Source organism: Scophthalmus maximus, chromosome 4 (genome assembly GCF_022379125.1).
Source record: "Scophthalmus maximus strain ysfricsl-2021 chromosome 4, ASM2237912v1, whole genome shotgun sequence".
NCBI classification, from domain to species: Eukaryota; Metazoa; Chordata; class Actinopteri; order Pleuronectiformes; family Scophthalmidae; genus Scophthalmus; species Scophthalmus maximus.
In genome coordinates, this window is record NC_061518.1 from 11,568,034 (window position 1) to 11,594,916 (window position 26,883).

General features: G+C 38.6%; 2 protein-coding genes and 2 long non-coding RNA genes across 8 annotated transcripts in view; 2 read left to right on the plus strand and 2 right to left on the minus strand.

Moving 5' to 3' along the window:
- Window positions 1–6,623, plus strand: part of tub (TUB bipartite transcription factor) — a 38,416-nt gene extending 31,793 nt beyond the window's left edge. For both annotated transcript variants that reach the window (XM_035629488.2, XM_035629489.2), the window contains exons 6-12: window positions 120–241; window positions 1,435–1,626; window positions 1,927–2,039; window positions 2,873–2,987; window positions 3,800–3,898; window positions 3,995–4,166; window positions 4,712–6,623. In XM_035629488.2, the coding sequence (XP_035485381.1) occupies window positions 120–241; window positions 1,435–1,626; window positions 1,927–2,039; window positions 2,873–2,987; window positions 3,800–3,898; window positions 3,995–4,166; window positions 4,712–4,845 (947 nt within the window). In that variant the 3' untranslated portion in view covers window positions 4,846–6,623. The remainder of the gene's footprint in view (window positions 1–119; window positions 242–1,434; window positions 1,627–1,926; window positions 2,040–2,872; window positions 2,988–3,799; window positions 3,899–3,994; window positions 4,167–4,711) is intronic.
- Window positions 147–2,119, minus strand: LOC118302942. The gene is made up of 3 exons (XR_004790671.1): window positions 1,978–2,119; window positions 1,392–1,602; window positions 147–281 (listed from the first exon to the last, which is right to left on the minus strand). It is a non-coding gene; the product is annotated as an uncharacterized LOC118302942 (long non-coding RNA).
- An 87-nt stretch (window positions 6,624–6,710) lies between the features above and the next one.
- ric3a (RIC3 acetylcholine receptor chaperone a) lies at window positions 6,711–12,526 on the minus strand. 2 transcript variants are annotated; one of them, XM_035629492.2, is made up of 6 exons: window positions 12,364–12,526; window positions 9,973–10,190; window positions 9,597–9,663; window positions 9,280–9,376; window positions 8,763–8,920; window positions 6,711–8,634 (listed from the first exon to the last, which is right to left on the minus strand). In XM_035629492.2, the coding sequence occupies exons 1-6, from the start codon at window positions 12,479–12,481 to the stop codon at window positions 7,850–7,852; spliced, it is 1,443 nt and encodes a 480-aa protein (XP_035485385.2). In that variant the 5' UTR covers window positions 12,482–12,526; the 3' UTR covers window positions 6,711–7,849. The 2 variants fall into 2 exon arrangements, with proteins under 2 accessions (XP_035485385.2, XP_035485384.2); XM_035629491.2 differs by having other exon boundaries at window positions 9,588–9,663.
- Window positions 10,877–26,883, plus strand: part of LOC124849927 — a 151,267-nt gene continuing 135,260 nt past the window's right edge. For all 3 annotated transcript variants that reach the window (XR_007030618.1, XR_007030620.1, XR_007030619.1), the window contains exons 1-2: window positions 10,877–11,196; window positions 13,040–13,074. This is a non-coding gene — a long non-coding RNA (uncharacterized LOC124849927). The remainder of the gene's footprint in view (window positions 11,197–13,039; window positions 13,075–26,883) is intronic.

Genomic DNA, 26,883 nt, shown 5'->3' on the forward strand with positions numbered 1-26,883 from the left:
GAATTTTATTGTGTCATTGTTGGATGCTGCATTTATGGAAATTATTTAATGCAATTAACTAACATCAGGGTAAACATCTTTCTTTCTTTCTCTCTCTCTTTCGTTCTGTGTCTGCGAAGGTATATCCAGCAGTATGAATTTTGATGAAGAAGAGGATGATGAAGATGAAATCAGCTCCAGTTCCTCACAGCTCAACAGCAACACGAGACCAGGCTCTGCTACCAGCAAGAAGTCGTGCAAGGTAAAAGTTCGTGGTTCACATTTAGCAGTTCCTTTCACATCTGAATTACAAACAGGGAAAAAAAATTAGATTTGATTTTGTCTCTCAGCTGGAATCTATTAAACAGTTGGCTGGGAGTACAGTAATAGACCATCATGCCTTTATAATGTGATACAAATAAAGTGCAGTTGCCCTTAAGCGTTTCTGCGACAAAGAAAACTGGATTTATTTTGGGACTTTTACTTTTCCAGGCCTGGCATTCATTTACCACGCGTGTCTCAAAGTAGTTTTCCCTCGTATGTTATAGTGTGGCTGATGCCGTATGCAGGTGGTGGAACAATAATCTCATTCAGACACAGTATTTGCCTTTAGGAGTTTAAAGGGAAAGAAGGTCAAATTGTTTGGAAGATACACTCCTTAAGACTCAGGTGGACCATTGTAACTATTAATGTGGGATTTATGTAGTCAAGCACAGTCCCCAACGGGGACACTTTCTGGTGGCGCACCGCTAATTCCATTTCCGGTTTCCGGCAGCACTGAAAATTCTACGTGAATGCAAAGTATTCTGGACAGTTTTGTGCAAAAACCGTATTCAACACGACGTAGCAAACATGGCGACTTACACGGAGGTCGGGTCCACCTCGTGTCACTTTATTCAACTCATTCAAAGTTGACCAAAAAACATTGGTTCTTTGTTGGAGGTGATTGTACATATATGAACACATAGTCGTGGACAACATACTTCATTTCTGTGAATAAGTCCTTCTAAATATTACACACTGTATTTTAAGTATTTAAGTATACCTCTGATTACCTGAAGTCAGTGATCTTTGTATCTGCTTGTTCTAATGTTTGAAGTTACATATAGGACATTTTTCTCCATTGCAGGAGTGATGATTATGACTCATGTCAGATGTAACCCTCTTTCATAACCCAGCCTCTTTGCAGCCGCTAAACTTGTTTCATATTGAATGAGTGGCAACTGAAACAACCCTGATAACAGTCATTTGTCTTTGCTCCTCCTTCCACTTCCCTCATCTCCATCCTCCGTCTCTACACCACGGTCCTTATTTTAGACATTGTGTGCTAATTCTCTCACTCCCAGTGGACGACTTGATCCTCAGACTCATTACTCTGTTCTAATGAGAGTAAACTCTAATGCCTCACTCACTATGAGGGGTCTTGGGCTGCGTGTGCCCAATGTTTTCCTACAGGAGGTGGCCTCAGCACCCACTCCTCCAGTCAGTGAACCTGCCATCGATGTAGACGACCTTGAAGAGTTTTCTCTGAGACCGGCGCCCCAGGGAGTCAGAGTGAAGTGCAGAATCACCAGAGACAAGAAGGGCATGGACAGAGGCATGTATCCCACCTACTATCTTCATCTGGAGAGAGAGGATGGCAAGAAGGTGAGATGGGTCTGTGAGCAGGAAACAATGTTACTGTAACAAACAGGATTTAATACAAACATTGTTTTTACATTGTTTACATGCACATATGCCAGTAAGTTTGAATGATAGAGTGCAAAGACATACAGACATTCATCTCCAGAACATTATTTAAAAGATCTAAAAGAACATCATATAATTCAAGTTGTGTGCATTCACATATGCTGATGGTCTTAAAGTGAGTGTACTGTTGAAAACATTGTCCAACTATTACGATTGCAACTATTTCTCCGATTTGGTTCCGGGCTTGGCTTGTCACAGGTGTTTCTGTTGGCTGGCAGGAAGAGGAAAAAGAGTAAGACATCGAATTACCTCATCTCCATTGATCCCACTGATCTGTCCAGAGGTGGAGAGAGTTTCATCGGTAAACTGAGGTAGGTCCTCGGTGACTGTGGCAGCCCACACCAGGAATACATACACTGACATGTGTATATATGTTTGATCGGACATTACAATACATTTCCATTTGGAAATAACTGAAATAGAGGTTGAATATAGAAAAATTCCTTCATTTCTAAACTCTAAAATTACATGACTTTACAATAAGGTGAGCCATGATCAGACTCAGTCAGAAGTCAGACTCATACAGAATATATAAATATTCACATATGTAAGGCACCATTAAGCACAAAAGTTAAATGTCCCATATTCTCTTAGCTTCAGTATAATTTACATTATAGTATTCTATACTGTACATCTCCCTCATACATATACATGAGCTGATTTAATGTTTAAGGCCACAGAAAGATTGGGAGGAAGTGAGTGGTGACTTAATCCTTAGAAACAGCAACAGGGCCGTGTTAGTGGCTCCATGGAAACTCCTCAGGAGTTTAATCGAATGTGGCTCTGTGAAGCCTTTAATCTTCAGAGCGTGCCTGACCATTGGTCGACGTGCTGCTCAAACCTTTGCACTCACAGTCCCACTTGAATGATGGAGATCTCAATTTCAATCAGCAGTGACCTTTCATCTGGTGCTTCTGAGGTTCTCGAGGGGGGCTGGTCTTAAAAGAGGTGCAGCCTGCAGGAGGTACACTGTCAACTGCTTAATGCTGCGTCAGTTGAAAATCAGTTGCGAGACCGTGCGTGTGATGCACACATACATGTGCTCTAAGACAGTCAACCATTTTTGTTTCTATTTCACACGCACACGGACAAACACAGCCGACTAACAATCACATGTCTCAGCTGTACTATACTTTCTTTGCAGGTCTAACCTCATGGGAACCAAGTTCACCGTTTATGACAGTGGTCTGAACCCAATGAAGAGCACCACCAGCCTCGAAGCGAGCAATCTGCGTCAAGAACTAGCAGCCATTTGCTATGTGAGTTGGTTCCTCTCATCCCAAAGTTGCTCTATCATGCCATTGGATTTTCTTTGAAAAAACAACATCCAGTCCAATGTGTCTGGTGACCTTTGAATCACAGTTTGGTTCAGAGATTCTTACTTAGATAATTGGATGAAGACATCCACACAACAAAGTGAGGAGTCAGGGCTTTGTCGTTATCAGGCTGAAATCAAGTTATCCTAATCCAACAGATTATTTATAAAAGAGAATGATGTTAACTCTCACTGATAACTTTTAATAGCACACTATGATAACATTTACTGCAATTTGGGCTATTAATTAAGATAAGTTATTAATACAAAATATTCAACGTAAATTGCACCAAATAAACATGTTTTTGACCATAACTCATATGCTTATAATGACAAAATAGGGTTGATAAGGTACATAATGTATGTAGTGTTAACTAAATACATTATACTGTGTGAGTCTGGACCGACTTCCAGTTTTCGTTTCTCTCTTTTTCTCTTCTTCCTCTTTAAGTACAAAAAATGAAGACATCTAGATTTGTAAAGTGAAAGAAAATGCTGTTGTTTCATCCTGCTGTATAGTTGTGTGTTTGAACGTACTTTATGTGATGAATGTTGTCTGTTGAATGTTTCTTTGTTAAATCACTCTTGTTTATATATTTTTGGACTATAAAAAAAGATCAATAAATGTAAATTTGCCTCAAATGTTTCATGTGATGCAGTTTCAGATTTCATTTAATAATATATAATCATGTTATTAAAGCTTTGCAAGTTTGTTGGGTGAATACTCTTACCAAGCAGTTTATCTCTTCAATCTAGGAAACCAATGTGTTAGGATTCAAAGGACCTCGCAAAATGAGCGTCATCATTCCTGGAATGAACATGGACCATGAGAGAGTGTCTATTCGCCCACGAAATGTACGTGTTATCAGGATTCTCGATATCTATATCTATAATGACAAATAAAAACCTCCTTCTTCTTGTCTAAAGTTGTTCTGTCCATCTACATTACAGGACCACGAGTCCCTGCTGGCCAGGTGGCAGAACAAGAACACAGAGAGCGTGATTGAACTTCACAACAAGACGCCCGTGTGGAACGATGACACACAATCCTATGTGCTCAACTTCCATGGCAGAGTCACTCAGGCCTCCGTCAAGAATTTCCAAATCATTCATGACAATGACCGTGAGTTGCATACTAATAATGGGTTTCATCTTGAATATAGTTAGGTTTTAATTAAGCACCATAGCGCATTAGAGATAATAATGGGGGATAAATGACATAATACACTTGGTGTCTTGTTACATGAATAACAGAAAAAAGGTGTAGGTGAAGAGTGCAGTTGGTCAGAATTAGAAGCAGCAAATGTACTGTTGCTATGGTTACATGCAGTTTATCATTCTGATTTATAATAGATGCTTTTTGGCTAATCATAAAGTATTTTTGCACTAAATGACATAAGGCACACTATGAGTTTTTTAAATGTAGAGTGGTGTATTCTAAAATTAGGGTTTTAGTCGGCTAAGTGATAAAATTGAATAAATGTAAATTATCTTATTAACAATCAAAAAACAGGATGAAATAGAAACCATTACCTTGTGAACTAATGAAATAAATTAAAAACATTTAAAAGTAAGCTCATTATTAACTGCATTTCATTCCACATGGTTGCACAACAAGTATTTTAAAATGTACATTTGAATTTTTTTCCTGGTTCTTCTCCTCCGTAGCTGACTATATTGTGATGCAGTTCGGTCGTGTGGCAGAAGATGTCTTCACCATGGACTATAACTACCCCATGTGTGCCCTGCAAGCCTTTGCCATTGCCCTTTCCAGCTTCGACAGCAAGTTAGCCTGTGAATAGATCCCAGCCTGAAGTTCAGAGGAGAACTGGTTCATCTGTCCTGTAAACAAGGGCTGTTACTGTATCCCTGGGATGGGATGGGATCCCTGTGATCTTCAAACCACCTCGTACCTTGGAAGTCCTGCATTTCCCAAAATGCTTTACGGGCCTCAAGTTTTGCATATGTGTGTGTATGTGTGTGTGTGTGTGTTGGGGGGTGCGACGTCAGAACGGTCAGTGGAAGAAAACAAGCACAAAGAGTGATCCACTTTCAAAATCAGATTCATTTGTTTTGATGACTATAGTCATTTTGTACTGTAATGGCATCATAAAAACAAACACTGTTCCTTTTATGTAGTAGTGAGAGAACTTTAACATTTTCGTTATCTGTAAATTATAACTAACACTTACACATCTGTAAGTTTTAAAAGTTGACTGGACTTTATGTCGTCTGCCACATAAACAAACAAAGTCACTTTTCCTCAAGCATGAATATTGATCATATATTTACTGAATTACAAATAACATGCATGTCACAATATATTTATTTTGTTATTTATGTATTTATTACATGGTCCTTTTATTTTGTGTTTGTCATTTGCATCAATCACAGCAGTATTGGCTCCATAGAGCTGCATCACACAGAGTGATATCTCTTATATCCACACAAAAACAAATAGTGACTTGGACATGAGCAGGGCAAAGGTTACACTGTGCTGTGTACCATATACAATATTGCGCCAGTGTCATGTATGTGATTGTATAGGATGATGGTGCACTTTACTTTGAAGTCTGTAGTGGATGAGATATAGCTGTACATACATTATTGTGCCTTTGAAGACTAATTCCAGTGTTTGGCTGTGGCCGTAAAATTGAGCTAAGCTTGAATTGGTCTTTGCTATTCTTGCTGTCCTCACATGCATTGGAAATAATTCTCTTTAGCTACTTTGAATCAAGATGTCTATTGCAAAGTTCATTTAGGTTGATTAAATGGCTCGGTGTTGCAAAACCTCCAGAAGATAATAATCATAAATAAGTCATCGGACTGTCCATGAATATTTGAATTATATTTTTAGCCCTCGACACATTAATATTGAAGAGGTGGTTGATCATTTATGTTTTACTGTTAATCAGCCAGCAGATGTAATATCCAAGGAATTCAGGCTTAAGGTTGTGCTCATATCTTCTGACTCCAACATGCTCAACGCAGACTTACTGCCAACAAACACACAGTAAGTGTGAATCTGTCACAGCTAACACATATTTCATCTCTTGCTCTTTACAGCTTTGATTTTTTTTTTTTTTTTGCTCCACTGATGTGGAGTTTGATACATTCCTCATCTGACTGGCAGTGAGTTTCTATCACATGGTTTATTGCTGTTCACATTTTTACTCCAGATATTATTCCTGTTGCTCCCAATGGGGACAGTATACTTTCTCAAATATATGATGGTATTTTGTATTCAATGACCATTAAAAAAAAAGGTTGAACGAAGGCAAAGAACAATCTCTGATACTGCAATTGTAACTGTGGTTTATGAGGAAATCTTTATGAAATGTGCTATTCTTGTACTCAGCTATGTTCTAACTATTTTAAATTTCCATTTTAAAATCGTTAATACTCTTGCTGTAAAGTCTGCTTTTCATACATGTGTCCAGGAGCCAAAATTTCTTTCATTTTCTGTTTTCAGTGCCTCATTGTTATGTACAGTAAACGGTGTACAATTTACTGTGGTGATATAGACACAGTCCTTTGGTCATGGAAAAAAAAAATTAAAACTTCAGTAAGTCAAAACATGTGTTCTGTTCTTTGAAGAGCTATTTTATTCGTTCAAATCACATTTTTTGTAAATTGAATTAGTCTTTCACCTGTTGCTCCCCTTTCAAATCATGGCAACGATAAAGATACCAACTCTTCCAGTACCAGTCAATCAGTCACCTTGTTCTGAGCAATGCCAGTGGTTCCTCGTTGAGTAATTTTACAGCAATGTTGAAATGAGTTATTGGATCTTATTGTGACTGCATATCTTATGTTTAATTGTATTTCTCCCATTCTTTTGTTTTTCTGCTGTTCATTTTTGCACAATCAGACCACAGAGTTTGGTGCTGCTTGATCATACCATTATTTCCACTCGTCGATTTCTCTGTTCCTCTGAAAATAAGATTCAGCCTAAGCCTCTGTTGAATGGCTATCAACCGTCTTTGATCATCATGTTTTAAATTTAATTTGCGAGTCCCAACCAGAAAATGAGCTAGTCTTAGACATTTTTATTGAACACGTATTGACAAGCATCACGAAATAAAAGATGCCAAGGTTGTTGTAAAAGCTGTTCATCCATCCATCCATTAGCTTAATTGCTTATCTTTGAGGGTCGCAAGGGGGCCAGAGCCCATCCCAGCTGACAAGAGGACCACAGGGCTGACACGCAAAGACAAACAATTATTCATGCCTATATTCACACCTACGGGCAATTTATAGTCACCAGTCAACCTAACCTGCCTGTGTTTGGCCTCCAGGTATTCCAGTTTCCTCCCAGCTGTCAACCTAACATTAAAATTATGTATTTTTCTTAAATAGGATCTACAGGTATGTCATATTGGCATGAAAAAGATGGCTTATCAGGCAAGCCTCTATAGGGGTTGCAGGACCTTTAAAATAGGAACAGCTTGTGTCCTTGATTGTGAAATATAACATAACCACTGTCATTCAAAATCAGTTTTGGACATACAGGGAGCAATCTGAATGATAAAATACAACTTTAACTGCTGAACTGCCGCTTGAGCCTTGGTTTGTTTGTCAGTACAATCTTCAGAAGCTCTTACTATAATGTTAGTGTGAAAGGAGATTTATATTTTCGTTCAATTTTGTAAAAAGAAAAAGGTAAGATCGGCATCACACCTTTTTTTTTTTTAGCTTGTGTTCTACATTCTACACACAAAGGATAATAAATAATCACAGCACAATGTAAGGAACATTGAGTTCTCTGAATGTTCAAAATCAAATTTTCGCTTAAGGAGGAGTGCTTTACGTCTCTCTCCGGTTCCGCATCCGCAGCCCGCTCACTCCAACTTCTTTGGGCATGTCTGCTTGTATAGGATCGTCACCCTCCTCAGGGGCAGACAATAACGAATACTCCTCTTTGTCCTCCTCTGCTTCTTCCTCCGGGTTGGGGCATCCTTCACAACTGAACTGCAGACTCTCTGCTTCCATCACTGGATCATCTTCATCAGCTTCCTCCTCCTCTTCTACCTCTGTCCCCTCGTCCTCCTCGTCCTCCTCATCCTCCTCGTCCTCCTCCTCGTCCTCCTCCTCCTCATAAGTGCCCTCTTTGGGGTAGTGGAACACATCTTGGTGGTCGTTGAAGCTAATTTGCTTCTTCCCTCCATTGCGATACTGTAGCTCTTTGCTCACCTCTAAACCGAGTCTCTCCTGCTTTCTTTCTGCCGCAGGCCTCGATATACGAGGACTGAGCAACTGCCTTTTCTCTGCCTCCTCTTCTTCTACCTCCTCCTCCTCCTCCTCCCCTTCCTCCTCCTCTATGTCTTCTACTGCTTCCTCAACTTCTTCGTCTTCATTTTCATCGTCCACCTCGTCTTCCTCTCTGTCTTCCTCTCCATCTTCCCCTTCTGCTTCATCCTCCTCGTGTACTATAGATAGCTTCCTTGCCATAATCTCTTCCTCCTCTTGCTCCATCCTCTCGGCCAGGGCCTCAGCAGTGAGCTGGTAGCGGGTTTCCGGCAGTGTAATGGTGTCGAATCCACGTCTGTCATAGGGAACCTCATATTCTGGGTAGGTCTCCTCCGGGTAGCCTGCAAAAACAGACATTATTTGAAGTGCAGCATGACAGTTTGTTGTTGTAATTAAAATGTGTTTGATTGCCTTGAGGCCAAAATATTCTCCTGTGAGTGCAGTAAATGGAATTTTTGTCGGCATGCACCTTCCCAGTCTGCACCATAGGGAACCTCCTCAGCCTCCATCTCCGGGGAGGCTCCCTCCAGCCGACCTTCTTGTATCAGCTGTGTTATCTGTCGAAGTTGCCTGAGTAATTTCTCCTCCTTCTTTGATGTTGAAGCTTTACTCTTCCTCCTTCTGCCACTAGAGTGCAGCACATATACGGAAGTCAGCTCATGAAAGCAGTTTTTCCTCAGTTACATGCTTATCACATTCATTTGTCTCATATAGATACCATTGATACTTATTCTCCAGTGTTCATGTCCTGGTTGTTTGGTTTTCAAAAAGCCCTTACTGAGTGAAATAAGACCCAGATTAGAAGTGTTTAATGAATTAAACAATTGTTGCTATCATCAAGGACTTTAGTAAAGATTAAAAATATACACGTGGCCTTTCCAACTTTGAAGAATTTTCCCTTTACTATATATTGTTTTCCATTTTCATGCCAGGTCTATCCCTATTTATCCCAATCTGAACCAATTTAAATCAAAATAAATCTTTACCTCCCAGAACCACTGCTCTTTCTTGAAGCAAGCCTCTCAATCTTCGTTTCTGTTTCCAGTAGTCTCTCCTGAAGCTTGGCAAGCTCATAATTTGTTACTAAAAGATTTAACAGAGAAAACATTGTCTTAATATCAACGTTTAATGTACAAATCATGTAGAGGTGTGTTCATTTATATGACATGAGTTGTGTGTTATTGCTTTGTACCACCACAAGGTGTCCCTCATCAAATTCCTTATTCTATGATAAAAACATTTATATATTTTTTTTATATTATATTTGAATATATATGTTGCTCAAGGTACTTACTAATCTTACACTTGATGTCTGTCTTGATAACTGTGGAGTAGTTTCTTGATTTAGTAGTCTTCTTTTTACAAGTCAACTGTGAACATGAAAATGATTATGATTAGAGTAACAATCTTTGGCAATAAAAGAAAATCCATACTGTACATTGAATTGTTTAAATGGGAGAAAAATTCATAATTACTACTGTCACAGAGATGGTGTTTCTCACTATGTTTTGTTCACATGAAAATATAGTGCAGTACAATGCAGCATATTATAGTAGTGTAAAGCTGTATAATAACACTTTATCTTCATATGACATACTCTAAGCACAGTGTATAAATAGGTCAATTACTTTACATGCATACAACCGGAGGATACAATGCTGGTTAGTTATAGTACTCACCTTGTAGATTATATAGATGATGTAAAGAAGGATCCCAAAGCCATATATTGGTATCACTTGAGCCATCAGGTTGTATTTTTTGCCTCGACCGATGATTTTTACTTTGGCCATAGCCTCTGCACTGTGAGTCATCGAGTGTGAAAGTTCCACACCCCACTCGTCCGAGTCCTCTGGTGATGGCAACCGATGCATCACAGGACGGTAGAATCCGGGTCCAACTGGAAGAGACAAAAATCAACCACACAATCAATCAGTCATTATCAACAATTAGAGAAAAAACATCCTGCAAAAAATCCCCATCAACCTCTTCCTGAAACAGTGATTTCTCATTTCACAAATCAACCATGCAAATAGGGGAGTGTGTACAATGAGTAATTACTTTTTTGATTGTTAAGGAATTTAATTTGTTTTCCCCCACCAGCACTGCAAGTGCCAAAAAATTAATTGATTTCCCATTGTGTCCAGGTAAGTTTGTATCAAGTAATTACTGGAACAGTGTTTGTTTAATTTTTTTTTGTAATCACAGACAAAAATGGCAAGAAAAGACCTTTAGCTGATTAAATTCCGAATTTCCATACAAAAGAAATTTGCCACACCAAATATATGATTTCTGAAAGTCTGCATCGACATATTTTTCTGATTTCCAATTTTCTTAACACGCTCGACACTGGGGGAAAGTAACAAACATAGATTCGCATAGAAATGTGTGGCACTTGAACTTTACGTGAGAGTTTAATTTTCTGGAATTGGATAAAGCAAATACTTCCTATATTTCCTCCTTTTCGCCCTCCCCAGCAGTGCTGTGGACCAATCATATGCCGTTCCTGATAATCTACAGTCCGTTCCACCAATTAGAATCAAGGCCGCCTAAAACAGCCAGAGCAGAGCCGCCACAGCAGCAGGTCGCAGCAGGTGCCCGCTCCTGAGGAGTGCAGTGGTCGTTTACTACAGATACACGTGGTAGTTCGGCTGCTTAATGAGTTTCATGTGTGGTTGTTACAAGTGGAAAATTCCCAAAACCAACCGGAGACACGTCAAACAATTGGACGCAACTTCAGTTAAAAGAGTCAAAACGCGACAAATGATTGTAGCCAAACTCGTTGTTGGATGTTAGCATGCCGCCGCGACGCTATCAGCAGCGATGGACAGTACTGGAATAGCAAAACAAAACACTCACAATTAATGGACCATCAACATGCAACTGAAGACACACGGAGTCAAAAGGTAAGACACTACAATGAGTACCACAGATTTATTATTGTATTGTTGCAAGGGATGTTCACTGTTACTGTAACTGTGGGGGGTGTGTAGCAGGTCGTGTGACGTAGGCGAGGCCACGCCTCCTCTGCCATGCTCATTGTTTATAGTGTTGGTCGTTTGCTGGGGGCCTCAACTATGATGTTTGTCAGTCTCTTGGTGAGTTCAACAAAGATTCCTGACAGTTAATAATAATAATAATATATAATCATTTTATTTATATAGCAACTTTCAGAAGTAGCTTCACTAAGTTCTTTCACAAAAACATACAAATCACAGACAATTAAAGTAAGCATTCCAACAACAATTCGGTTTTCAGGTCACATATCTGTTTAAAAAGAAGAAAAAAATATATATATAAAGACGTCATCACATAAAAGCAAATCTATAGAAACTTTTTTTTTAAAGTGACTTATGATAAGTGTTGATGCTTTGACTTTTATATATCAGAACAACATGAGGGGAAATAAAAACTAAACCCTCTGATGTTTTTTTTAAAATTGTGATTATATAATGAACATTTCTGTCTGATTGACAGCATCACACTTGCTGCAGACACAGTCTGACTGTTTGTTTTGTTTATCTGCGTCACATCGTTCATAATAGTTTGTTCGTCATCAGACAAAAGACCAACAATGCTCTTCAACTTAATTAAAGTCCTGCACTTATTTACCATATGTACCTTAGCCCGACTGGAACAAGGTCAAATCAATTCCCCTGTTTTTTTTCTACTCTATCTTAATAAATGACAAGAGGTGTCGCAATAGCAATGTTTGATTTTGACAACCCAGCAGTAAGAATGATACACAATCCTACAATAACATCCGTTTTACAGTGTTTTATTTATAGGGTACCTACGCACTGTAGATATGTTAAAAAAAAAATACAAATAAGGCCCAAACACATTTAAACATGTGCATGGATACATTCTTCAATTGGTGGAAATGCATGTTTTTCTGTATTCCTCTTATTCATTGGGTAACATCATGATGGACATGTGTCCCCAAGGCCTAGTGCACACTGTAGAGCGTAACAGCTGGAAACAACAACAGCCACAACATCAGGAACAAATAAAAAAGTGATGGAGCAGGATGGACATGGCTGGATGGATGATGATCTGATAAGCCGCCTTACCCTCAGGATGCTCCATCTCTTTTTTCCCTCTGGGTAAAAGCATTCTGGGCAGGAAAAGGGAAATGCAGAGAACAGAGCATGATATAAGAGTAACCTTCTGGCAAGTTGTTATAGACATGTTGTCTCAGAAAATGACAGCCATGCGTTTGTTTCACTTGAACAGTAAAGCTCGTATCCACAGCTGTAATCTCTCATCTGGTGACGTTCCTGCCCAGATTAGACCAGATTAGACCAGTTGCGTTCAAGTGCTGTTTGAGATATTGAACGCAAATCCCCAAAGAGGAGATCAACTGGCACATTTATTATAGTTATTCCCTGAAAGTGTCTGGATTTCAGAAACAATGACACCTAAATCAACCAAATGTAGAAAAAAGGAGGAGTTTTATTTTATTTTATAGAAGACATAAAAAGCCCAACCCCATTTCAGACAAGGTTCACATCATTGCTGATACACAAATACAAATCACAGGCTTCAATTTTGTCTTTGTCCCAAAATCTGTTCACTGACATCATGGATCAAGCTGTGTAGCTTTGTATTATTGAACCCAGATATGTTTCACATGTTCACAGACCTGGCAAAATTAACCCCTAGGAGGTCCAACAAAGTCATCATCATGTTCATCTCTCAAAATTGATTGACCCGTTTTGTTGTTTTTCTGTGATCTCCATGATTCAGGGTCGTGGAAACTTTGGCCCAGACACTGGTTTAAGGTAAGGCAGCTGACAAAAGTGTTAACAGTGTATTATGAGTGATTCAATGAGACGTGTCTGTCAGGCTCATCAGTGCTTTGCTGATTGAAATGTGAGGGACTGTAGAATTCTAGTGTGCAACTACATGACAGCTGCCTGTCAGTTAATGATGATTTTGTTATTGAAAGAAGTGGCACACTTAACACACACATAAGGAAAGTGCTTCACTTCATGATTTGTCAAAGGGGGCAAATGGAAGACAAAAGCAGACATGATAAGGTGGGAAGTGTGCCTGCTGATTTGATATTAATTTTTCAATTTATTGACCTTAATGGGGTTAATCTTATTGTTACTAGCTGGATTTTTTCATCTGTATCATCATAGTGTCATATTTTGGTATGTCCTCTATGTGCAAATATTTTGTACATTCCATTGCAATAGGACAAAACAACCTTTCTGATAAAAAACAAACAATCAAACAAATGCCTGGATCCACTAAATATTTCCAAGCAAAGGCCTTTAATACAAACCTGCATTTATAATTTAGGTATTTACGGTGAGCATGTGAATGCAGCACGCAACCTTTCAACCCACTGACTTGGCTCTGTGGTTTGTGTTTCATACCACACACCAGCAGGTGGCAGTACAGGTTCAGGTACAGCTGTATGGCACTTGACAGACTGGTTCCATTCAGTCAAATGGTGATGGTAAAGTGACTTATAGTGTAATTCATGGTGTTAAATAGATTTGACTTATAATTTTAGAGTCTACTGACTAAAGATAATTATTTGTTTGTTCATTATCCACATTAGTGGCTCACTAAATGTTATAGCTCATCATGTCACACTTGGATGCTTGTGTGGGCCTGAGTATTAGTACATTATAATAATTTTTACTATGAGTTGGTAAGTTACATAGTCAGTCAGTCAGTCAGTTAGTTTAGTTTTAGTTTTGAATATAATTATCCACACTGAGGAATAGGAAATGAAAAAATTAGTAAAAAATACTGAGCACAAACTTAAAAAAAGAGAATGACATGACATACATTTGATCATGATGTGAGGGGTTCAAAATTTTGTTATTATTTTGGTAGTGAAAAATGCATACAGTCAGTATTCTAAATAATATATGGTGATATATCTCTAATTATATACTGTGGTATAATTGTCTATGTTTTAACCTTGGTAGTTGTGATGTTGTTGTCACATTATTAACATCACTCCAGTTTAGCTCATTAGGTCAAACCAACATGCACAAAGGTCATGTAGGTGGGACATTGGGGACTTATTAGCAAAGACTATACCATGGATGATAACTACCACATATATCTTTCACAGGATTGTCAGGAGACTTAAGGTTTTTTTTGAAGCAGTGATCAATGTGTTAACCCTACAGATAAATAATTGGTGATATACATGTAATCAAAGGTTATTTAAGTGTAATGTTTCTTGTATTTAACATAGACTATCATTCATTTTACATGTCAATCTATCTATGAATGTCTGCCACATTCATCTGCAGACATATTCACTTACTGGTATCTGCCGTTGTGCATTCACAAGGCAAAACAAATTGAAAACACAGTTAAATGATGAAGAGCTGTATAGTACAGCCTTTATTTGATGTTCTGTCAGTATGTATGAATGATTAATTGCAACAAGCTAAATTCAACTAGCTTGTGCCACTTGAATAGGTGATAAACAAAATGCTAATTATCCCTCGAACCATCTCTGAGATGTCAATGACTATAACGGTCATAGATCGATCTCTCTTTTCTCATCACATTTCTGGAGACCATTTATTGCTGATTGCTTCTATATATAAGTTCTGATGTAGTGTTTAATGAGATGTGTTCATTTCAATTCTGTATTTTGCACTACAATCCGTCTTGAGCACTGGGTGAACGTCTCAATTTCTGTGAAAAAAAAGAGATACATTTAGAGTTAAGAAAAGTATGAAATCACGTAAAGATGTCCGTCGACTCTAGGACATTTTGTAGAGTTTCTCAGGAGTCATATCTACATCCAGTTGTGTTATATATGTCGTCATCTATTGCATAGACATACCATCAGTGTTCTGTATTATGGGGATAGTATGCAGCTTCACCTATAATGCAATTCTCAAAATGCACAGGGATTTGATGTTCATCATCATTATAGCCATCTCTGAAACATTCTTAAGCAGATGATTCAATATTTTCTGCAGCTAGATGCAAATTACATCATGAGTAACTCGCACACAGTGTAATCAAACACTGCAGAGAACCTGTCTTTTTAGTACAGTAGACAATCATATTAAAAAGGGATGCTAACATGTTCGAGACCGTAGCTATCATGTTTTAGCTAAAATGCAGAACGTTTATCATATTTTGTACCATAAAGCTCTATACTTGGCAAAAAAAATCCATTATTGCTTGTTCAGATGCATCAGCTAAACCTTTATCAGGTACGAAGGGAACACTCATATTCTATTATCCCTTCAGTATAGCTAACTTGAAAATTGATTTTGAGCTCTTAGTGCATTAGAGAGTCTATATAGCAGCACACCTCTTGAGGAAGTGCTTTAGAAAGGTTGAGTTGCCCCATGTTAGATGTATTTGTGGCCGCAATTGCCGCTGGCCACAATGGCTATGAACACACAGTGTGGAGCCATGTGCTAATTAAAAGGTTGTTAAGTGGTGTTTTGGAGGCCGAGGCCTTCTGTCTATTGCTTTGGATTCCCAGTGGAATCTGCACCTCTGAACCTTAGTCTGCCTTGGATAACCCGTGTGAATATGCCTTTTGTGCTCTCATATGTAATAATGATGACACCTAGATCTTTTGTTTTTTACAGTAGTTAGCGCGGTGGAGAGTGGAGCGTCCTGTGGCCTGTAGCTAGCTTGCTGTACAAGGTCAGAGAAGGGGCAACTGTGGCAACTCCCATCTGTTTTTTATTTCAAGATGTTGTGGGTTGTGAATTCTTGTTGGCCTTTCCTCTACTACCAAAGCATAATTTTCACTTAAGAATTTGGGCTGGGATTTGTGGTTGCGTTATGAAGCTCTGTGATACACCATACTTTCCAAACAGCCTTTGGTCTGTACCCATACATAACAGCAGTCACCTCAATGCAACTCCAACTCTACCAGCCAAACCAACGGGTCTCTGGTAACCTGTAGGGCCATCACATGGACAAAGTCCTATAATATCCCTCTCAAGTGCATCGAGAACCTTAGACTATGTCATGCTGTTAGACAGAAGACAAGTGGATTAACATTAGTGAAGAATGTCAAGGCAAACAATTCATTGTTCCAAAATGGAATCATGGTTATCATGTGGTTTATCTTATCACTTCTGCAAATCTTTTGAATAGTTGAATTATCATTTAATTGCACATCATCATGCAGAAATGTTTGATTTAGATTTTCCTAACTAAAACTATCAGAACATTTAGTTCTGTACTTTGTTGTGTAGCTTGGGATATTGCCTCATGACTTAAAAAAAAATGCAGCTGAAAATTCTGTCATAGCTGGCATGGGTGAACATTATTGGCCATGCCATACTCCCTCTATAAGCTTTTAATCCTGGGAAACAAATATGCATTTGTGTACCTTCTCTGGATGAATGGATTATAGATTATCACTGCCAACCAGCATATGATGCCAACACAGATTATGGCTGCTGTATGTTGAATAAAGCTGATACCACTATTTGGGAAATTCTGGCACCATGAACTATCTCAAAGTAATATGGATATGCGGCCGTATTTGATACATGGAGGGTATAAGACATTTTAGTTGTCAGGAGTCTTTTGATAATGGGCTGGTATTTTAAAGACAGTTGAGTTTCCAATTGCCATTTTCACCATTTTCTCCCTGTTTCTGTTTTCTATTCCTATTATTCCAGTCAACTCAACTGTGAACTGGCTCAAAATGTATTTCCATATTTCCCCATAATTGCAGCATTGTTGAAATAAGACTTTCATCGTTCTCATGGAAACCCCTGAGTACACATCAAGCTGTGCAATTACTCAAAAAATAAAACCCGCTAATGTCAGAGTGGTGAAAATATCAGAGTGCACTCCCATTCCCAAAATCCAGCTGGGAAGTATTACATTTTAAATCTGACCACGTGCATATTCACAGGCACACACACTTTTAAGAAGTGACATTCAGACTGATGGCCCATTTTGTGCTTTTGATGCTTTGTCTTCTGTTAGTAATGCCATGCTGTAGGTATGTCCTCTCTCTGCATTGTACCATATTGTTAATACCCGCACTTTCCTTTCATCTGTTTACTGAGCCTCTCTCTTATCAAGCCTTTAATTACTTAATTATTCTTCATTGGGCTCAATTAAAACACAAAAGACTCTGCTGCTGCAAAAGTCAACAATTTTCTGCTCCTGCACAGCAGTATACAAGGCACGGGAGAGATAGGCTGCTGCAGTTGGCCTACTATTATGTACTTGGAAAAAATGAGATTCTGTTATTCCTTGGATGAAAGTCTGGCCTTTCTGATTATTATGCTAACAGCAAAATATAACATTGACTTTCATAAAATGTTCATGCTCCTCGAGTCGAGTGAGGAATAGATTCACATACATGGCAATCAAAGCACCTTCCCCAAACAAAATGACTCAGAAATAGAAATCGTTTTCCTTCTCTATTCATGCAAGTGATTTGTTGCGCAATGTCACCTTACTCAATACTAGCGGACCAGGTTTACGTCAGTTTTTTTCCCCCCATGCCTCTAAATCAGTCAATTTATTTCCAAATTGCATGTCGAGTGTAGGAGCAAGGGCTTATGGCAGTATATTAAATCAATGCACTGCTACAGTATATGTTTTGTGAAGGTTTAATTTTTGCCCTCTTTTTGCTGCTTTTGATGGGGATGCACCTGGCTTTGAGTGTCACGAAGGACACACTGTCACAAATTGCAATCCTATATTCATAGAAGACAGACAGTTGTGAAAAGTGAGTGAGGTGGATTAATGGAGTTGAAACAGGCTTTATAATATAGGATAGACCTTGACTGTGTTTTAGTTGTATGGTTGCCAGTCTGCACACTTAGGTTTATTAGCATCAGAAGGACAGACGCTATCACCGGGGATGCTACTTAAATTTGTGTTGCTTATCATGAACAAAACATACACACTTTGTAATGTAGAGAGCTTGAATGTGACATTTTTTTGAATGTGTAGCCAGAGCTAAAAACATACATTTTCAAGATAACTTTGCTGCTCTACAGATGTATAGTAACACTTTTCTCTGTCGACCCATCTTTCTTAGTTGTCTTAGTTATGTACACAGTTTGCTGAAGGCCACTTTAGGTTCTCCTACACAGGGGTGAGGGGAGGGGTATTCATTTTCTTGCAGTGTGAAACTTCACTACTAGAGGCCACTAAATCCTGCACACCTGCCCTTTAACATTGGCAGTATATATGTTTAGGACTGTAGCGATCATTTTCATTAATTGCTGATTATAATTCGCATGATTGACTCAATTTGTTTAGTTTATAATGGTCATAAAGTAGAGAATCACATTTTCCAAAAGCCCATTGTCAATTATTTTGTCTCAGCCCCAAATCCAACGATATTCAGGTAGCATAACAAAGTTAAGCAGCAAATGCAATTCTTTTTCTGGAAAAAACGAAAAGAAAAATGATGTGGTTATCAAAATGGTTGCCCTGTTAAATTTGTCAATTAACTTATCAATGAATCATTTTGTTTATCCCCATTATGAAGGATTCATTTTGCATTTTGTGCACATCAGCTTCTCCCCTCTCGGTAGGTTGAAACATTCCAGCATCTTTAGTGGTTGGACTTTTCTGCTGAAATTTACAAAGTTCAATGTACTGCATGTGTGTGTTTCATTTAAAGTATTAAACAGAGGCATGTCTCCCCCGTGTGTTTGTGGCACCTTGAATGCCCTTAACCAGCACTAATAGGAGATAATGATTGGTGCTCAACAAAAAGAGAGATCCATTTTGAATTATTAACAAGTTAACTTTGTAGTGGAGGCACTTTATCCCCGAGGACAAACAGCCCAAATGTTTGCAAAATATAATTAAGCCGAGCCATCTTTAAATGTCATTGCAGCTTGTGCCATGTTTCAAATTGTTCTGCATCAACAGAATTTAACGAGATGGCTAAGGAATCCATTTCCTGCAAGCATGTGATAAGCCACACATACAGTGGAGCACTTTCATTGATTGCCAAAATAAAGCATTTTGTATGCAAATGTGGGAATGGAGTGGCTAAGCTGATTCAGCCTCATGGACACCAAATAATGGTCTTTACAATTAATACTTTTACATGCTATCCATTGAAAATTTCATCTTCCATTTAATGGCTCTAAAACATTTACACATGCTCCAAAAAGAGAGGGGGGGGGGGGGGGGGTGGCACCGTGTTCCAATGGATTAATATGAAAGCCAACAAACAAATAAAGCCATGCACCCCTCCCTACCCCCAGAGTATGGGTCCCTTCCTGTCATCTCATGCTCCTGCACATTTTGGATTAACAGATAATCTTTGAACATGAAGGAAGGTCTGCTCACCCCATGGGGGTGGGATGTAGTGAGTGAAAGAGAGCACAGGATTGGAGGCAGTGCTGCATTGTCTGAAGGTAATGTGCTTGTCTTGTTCTTGTAAACATGCAGCTCTTTTTTTGTAGTGGCGATATGGCCTTAAAACCCCCCCTTCACTCTTGCAGGTTGTGTTACAGGAGACCCACAGGTCGGAATAGATAAAAGGCACTGGGGTAACATGGGGGCCATCTTAAAAAAAGAGAAAGTCCGATGGGAACCTTTTAAGTGCAGATTTTTATCACTTGTAGTCAGGTTGTATATGCATCCATGGAGCCTGTTGTTGACCTGTCCAGTCTCATCTTTTTAACAGGTTTGTTACAAACAACCACTGAGTCCAGGAAAAGGAGGAAAGTACATTTGGATAGACTTTTACCCCGACTTGGCCAGTAGATGGTTAGACCAATTTGTGTCCTGTCCTGCTCTTTGTCTACAGTATTTTAGTATCTTATTCCGTATAAAGGAGGTCTTGTAGTACTGAGTGCCCACTGTGTCCTTTCCTGCCCACTGTTCTTTGTGTCTTGTCCTGTTCAATTCCGTGTAACTTAAGAGGCGCCATCTGTTATTTATTATTTTCTCGGGTTTTTCTAAGTACACATCAATCCGTTGAAGTTCTATTACTCTGACATTATTTACACATTGACAAAAACTACAGAATAAATCAAACTCAGATTTATAACAACTGACAAAGGTTATAAACAAAACTATCTAAAGATAGTCTTTGGTACTGTTTGGTGCATTGTTTGGATACCACAGAACATCTGGTCCATATTAGTTAAATATTAATTAATTAATGGGATTATACATTTATTGGGTCCATTTAAAACTCTTGATTTCATATAATTTTATGGAAAAAAAAGTAAATGGTATATTTATTATATTTCATATTTGATCAACAAAGAACCATCTACTCTACTTACACAGCAATTTATCTTATATAATATCTTTATAAATTTATTTTTCTTGTGTTGTCTTTATGTTTTGTCACCTTTGTCTTGGCAAAAGTTACATTTACAAGCAAATTATTGTACAAACGTGAACAGAAAAATTATTGTCAATGTAAAAAAAATGTAGATGCTTTGCAGGAGAATTGCAACATATTGGCACAAAGCACACATTGCACAGTGATAAAGGTGAACCGTCTTTTGGATTGGTTTGTATCCGATTATGAAAATCAAAGTAAACAAGCCGAAGCTTATAAGGTCTTTCTCAATTCTACATGCACACATGCAGATTTGATTAACAGTATTTAACTTTCTACATATCTGAGGTATTTTAAGTCAGTATTTCTTATCATAGCCTCTATCATTTAATGCTGTAAGTAATGATTAAAGATCATGTTCATGTGGTGAAATGACCAGTGCATCATAGTAGATTTCAAAAGAAGTGTAGCCTATTGCGCTTCAACCTGATTGTCTTACCACATTATCATATTTGTAATAGATAACATGGGTTTTAACTGCTATTAACCCGACCATTGACAAGAACAGCTGTGGTGAGCTGATCCCAATAAATGCTCTACAATGATTGTTTTTGAATTTTGTTGAGTTCTTTGCATATATTTTAGTGCGTCGATGATATGTCTACCTTTCATAAAACCAAATGGCAGAAGGTCGGTGATTTAAGGACATCAGTTTTTTTTTGTTTTTGCCATTTCAGTTCTTTTTGGTACTTGTGAATTATTTTATTCTTTGTATATGTGGTTTTGTGTTGTTCCATCAAAATATATTCCTTGTTTAGCTGTAAGACCTCCTCCACTTTCCCCCTTTCATGTCATTTGCACTTTTGCCCTTCACCCCTGCAGTGTGTCACTCTCAAAATATGAACCCCATATCGTTTTAGAGCAAAGGACAGCAACAAAAACTGTCGACAGCAGTGTTTGAAGTATATGAGAAAGCTGAGCCCTTCCAGATCTTCTGAAAAGCGGTGAGAGTGCAAGATGGGCAAGAAGGACGATGATGATGGGACTGACCTTCTGATCAGGGGAGCGTGAGGAGGCCTGGGGACAGAATCCCTTCTCTGCTGCCCAGGCTGGAATTTTGTGCTTGAGAAGTGTTTAACTTTATCAAATCCCAATTGCACTCAGTGGGGAGTGTCCACTCTTGCTTTGCCCACAGGTTTAGTGACTGCCCCTTAACGCCTGGGCCTGGGGAGGGGGTTGTGGAGTTGTACGTGGGGGGGAGATCAATAGGAAGACAGCTGGCCTGCTTGACAGAGGTAAAGTTAAGCTAAGAGAGAGAGAATGGGGTGAGATAGTGAGGGCTATAGATATCTAGGTAGGAATTATCCATGACACCTGGGCTCTCAAGCTGCAACCTTTAAGCACATGATTTAGGATCACCTCTATTTGTGGGATAGCCGTAGCACATTCAGCACATTCAGTCCCATTGAGCTCTGTAAGCGCTCACAGCTGAAAGTTGTTGTCATGTATTTGTTCAGAAATGCTTTCTTTGTTAAGTCCTTCTACCTACATTGATTCAGCAAGGCAAATTAAATTTTATTTTGTACCTTCTTTAGTTTTACTTAGTTGTCAAGAAGATATGAGGTCATTCAGTCCATTCCTGTATATTTCTCCGCCACTGAATTGACACAAAAACGTTCTTTTTCAAGCGATTATATATAATTTCTAATAATCTCCCTTTGCTTCAAAAATGGTGTCAATAAACTGACATGTTAAGAACAAATATAACAAATTTTCCCGTTTAAAAAGTAAGAAATGACATGAAAGCACAGCCTGCTTCCGACAGATTAAAAAACAAACTGTGCTTTCATGTTATTTCTTACTTTTTAAACGGGGATAACCATGGATGTGACTGAAAGTGTTGGCTTACAGAAGGTTGACATTTAGCTATTGTAGATATGGATACATGGATACAAGAGAAGGAGCACGTTAATGGAAAATGACGATGTCACGGTTCATCTTCCGAATTGAGGAACATTAATCCACAGTGTTATGGAAAACGCTGATAAAAAATAAATGCACTGAATATTTGTAACAAGTGGCATCAATTTCCCTTTGACTGTCAGTGAGTGAAGATTTCTTAGTAGATTACATTATTTACTCTGCTCAGAAAATCACAGAACTGTAAAATCCTTGCCGGCCTATTTTTTGGTCTTCTTGATTTTTGGAAGAGATCCCAACAAAGGCGATGTAAATGTCATTGGTTTTAAAACGCCCCGTAGTGGTGATTTAGCTTTTATCATACCTACATTAATTAAACTTGGCTTTTACATAGACTTTGACACAGTAATTTCCTGGCCAATTGTGCATGCATGAGTGGCTTTGTGTTGGTCTGCTTTCTGATGATAGACTGATGCCGAAGGTTGGTGCAAAATAGCTTGAAGTAATCTGAATGTTTGAGAAGAGGGTGCAGAAGCAGGGACCTGGCAAGTTTACAGATCCACTGTGGCTCCGCACATGGTGTGATAATGAACTAAAGGAGTTCAGATTGAACAGCTATAAGATGCACTGATACGGTGCATGATAAAGAGGCAGCTTTAAAGGAGGAAGCGCTTTGCATAATATGGATGTGTTCATTAAATGAAACATTAGAGCAATCATAAATACAATTTATTAGAATTCGCATATACTTGCACTGTCACATAGTACACGAGTCTTCATTATAGTCTGGATTTTTTTCAGTTGATTCGTTTTTTTTGACAGCAAAAAAAATCTGATAATATATCGATATTTATCTTCCTGTTTGGGACATTTTGCAGTATTTTTTTTATTTGCAAAGCTGAATGATGCTGTATAATGACCTACAATAGGAACCTAACAGCAGAGATGCAAGAAGGCTTTGCTCGGACATCTCTCCATCCCGTGTACTTGTTGAATAAAACATCTGTGTCATGCACAAGGTAACAGCAACGAGAAGGCTTGTGTTCCAGAGATGAAATCCCCTATCCGCCACTGTGTCCGGGAGAGTTTAGCCTTGATGCATTTTACACCAGCCCAAAAACCTGCGTTGACAAGTTATCTGTGACCTGTGTTGAGAGCAAGAATGGCTGCGGTGAAAATCAATCTTCGCCTCTCCTCCCGCCTTAAATACCAGCAGAGCAAACAAACAGGCCTAAACAATACGATATATACCACATATCAATTACACTAAATGCCTCAGTATCTATACTTCACTGTCCCAGGCACACACCAGTTACAAGGCACACATGCTGCTGTAAGACGATAATGGTGCTGCATTGTTCCTCACCATCTGGAGGACTGATAAGGCCTGCCTGTGCATAGTTGATAATGAGAACAGGCAGAGGAAAAACTGAGTGTTAAACATTTCCTTGGCCCATGAAAAAGGTTCCATTAAGTCCACTGACCCCAATTGAATATTAATGAGCTAATTAACGGATTTATTGTCATGCGCAATTTCTGGAGGGGCAATTTTTTTTTCAAGTGCTATTATTTTTTTCTAATTATTTTCTGTACTTTTTATAATTGAATCTTTGTAGCTGCCAGCATCCTGTTTGTGGCTTGGCAACAAGAAGAAAAAAAACAACAACCCCGTCTGGCATCTGATTGTCCTTCTTTCAGCTGCAACTACAACAAAAACAAACGTACTTTTACGATCCCTGTGTATTTGTCATCAGGACTATTCCCCATGCTTCCCTCAATGCAACTCAAACCCCAAAATATTACTCTTTAAATACTGCATGCTGCTTATCTGTTTTTGAAATATACAGGGCAAGTGATGTTCAGGTGTTGGATTACAAAAGTGCAATTACTTGGTTTACTGCAGGCTGCATTGCATGGAGGACTTGACAAAGGTTTAAATGGGCACTGACAGCTGGGCTTGATAGATAGCATAATCAGCTGATTTAGAGGATGCACTGAAGCAGTCCTCAGTGGACAGCTGGAGAGTACAGCCGGCTACTGAGAGAGATGGTAACCTTGGGAGGATGACTACCGATACTCTGTTTAATGGATAAATAACATATGGACTTAAGCAGCTTCAGAATCCAATTAAAGTAGATTGTGCTTTTAATTGTGTGATTGTATTTAAAAATTGTCCCTGTGGTGTATTATATAAAAACACTAGTCATTTTAGCAAAGATCAGTTTTATGATATTTTTCTGAAAATCATCCTTAATGCTTTGAATATGACACAATCCCAAATCTTGAGAGGGGTGTGTGCTTGTAAGATCCTCTTTGTGGAAGTGTACAGGAAATGATCAGTTATGGTAGTCCCTGGGGAGTCCCAGGATGTCCTGGAGGGACTACATCCCCAAGCTATCATGTGTGGGGATCATCTAGGGGCCTGTGCTACAAAGCTAGTTCAACATAACCTGGATATGTTTTTTGTTATCTGGCTTCACTAAACCTAACATTGGTGCCCTGGAGAACCTGTACTACCAAGCTGTCTCAGTTAACCTAGGGTTTTCATATCCATCCACGAACATGTTTGTGGAAAATGAGTCCTTAATTATAAGCACCATGAATGAAGAACTGAATATGATATTAAAAGAAACGCTGCTGGTAAATTGGACTATAGTGATAGTCAAATGTGACACTCACCAAAGTCGAATGTAAATAAAATGATCCAATAACCAGAAACCACAAAATATGTGAGCTTAGGTAATGTTAGACTCTTTCTTCAGCTAAAGCAGAGAGAAAAAAATGGTCTGATGAGGTCCATCTTAATTGTTCATTCATAAGCATAGGAAATATTAAACTGGGTAATTTTTCAACTGTAATAACATTTAAATTTTTTATTTATGTTATTCCTAGCTGCAGTGAATAGGACAGTAAAAGTGTCAACACTGTAGGCAATTCTCAATGAATATTGTTGAATTAAATTGAAGGGATAATATTAATTAGCCTATGCATTTATTTTATTGCAATAAACTCTACCTCCATTTGTTAGAATATCTGTGTCTCACCTAATTGTAAACTGTTTTGTCCCTTTCAGGGTCTTGTAGAATGATGACTGGTTTTCCAGTGATCCGATTGGTCAGTAGTTGGGCAGTTGGCAGGTTTAGAGATGTTATCTCAAACTTTACGTGCTATGGAACAGGTTGTGTGTTCCAGGTTCATAAGTTAAGGTAAGTTAAGAAGTAAACCAGATTTGTAGGACTGAAAAGCCAGAGTTAAACCTGAAGTTACCTCGCTGACTGCAAATCTTGCTTCGTAGATCAGCCTCCAGGTGGAGCTGATCCATATCCTGTCGGGTCATGCCTCTCTTGTTTAGCTTAAAGCAGTAGACTGGAATCAACCAGCTGCAAGTGCTAGCTTTCCACCTGAGTTTTTATAGCCGTGTACAGGCCACAGTACAAAAATCATCCTGCGAAGGCCAAGAGATTAGAGCTATCCTCGGGCTGAAAACAGTACCTCTGTTTGAAACGATAAATAAGAAGCAGCAGGGGCCACTCTGATAACCTTGTAGATAACACTAACGTAATTATTATTACATTTTGCTGTCTGCATGTTTGCCTAATTCTGTTTATGACTGGAATTCAATTCCAGCTTAATAAAACCATCAATTTCTTTTGCTTACCTCACCAATATAACTTAGAATAATGAACTCATTTTGCTGTTGTATGGAAATTTTGTCTCATTACAATAATTTTGCCTGATCCACTCGGCAGCTGATATTAAGGCCCTACAGACATGGACTGTGTTATTATGCTATACATCACAAAGTGCATTCGGCCCATAAAACCTGTCAACAATATGGTTGGAAAGTTTGTGCACATGGCCCAGCAGGTTAATATATTTTCTCCAAACACTGACTAGAAGTGTCCAAACTATATTGCTGCTACACAGAAACCAATTTTCTGCTAGTTGGGAATTCTAGATTCAATACCCATCCCCCCCATCACACGTATTACTTGTCCTTAATCAACATAGATTTGTTTCCCCCCAAATCGGCTGTTTTAGTCCATCATAATTTCTGTTCAGAATGTAGAGTTGATCCATTTGTGAAGTTGAAATCTACATCCAGATTCACTCTGCAATTTTGTAAGCCTCATGAGTGAATACAATCCCCTGTCAATGGATGTTTTTTTTTCATGAACCTACAGAGTGAGTGACAGTGAAATTAAATCAGTTCGAGACACAGCAATGTTTTTGCTGTCATAAGATTAATCCTATGGCTTGCTCAGCCTCACAAACTCCCTGAAAACAATGTTGTATCTTGCAGTTGGATGCTACATACGCAGCAACAACAACTTTCCAACCTTCACTTTTGTTTCAACTACATAAGTTTGGCGATGATAGAAGCCATAATTGAAACCATGATTGTCTATGTGGCTGGCAAGTGAGT

Bases quoted from the DNA above. Each gene is read 5' to 3' on its own strand.
- ric3a (XM_035629491.2), bottom strand. From the start codon at position 12,481: ATGTCTATAACAACTTGCCAGAAGGTTACTCTTATATCATGCTCTGTT. The intron at 9,664-9,972 runs GTGAGTACTATA...TCATGTTCACAG, and splicing joins TCATCTATATAATCTACAAG to TTGACTTGTAAAAAGAAGAC. The intron at 9,377-9,587 runs GTAAGTACCTTG...TAAATCTTTTAG, and splicing joins AGACATCAAGTGTAAGATTA to TAACAAATTATGAGCTTGCC.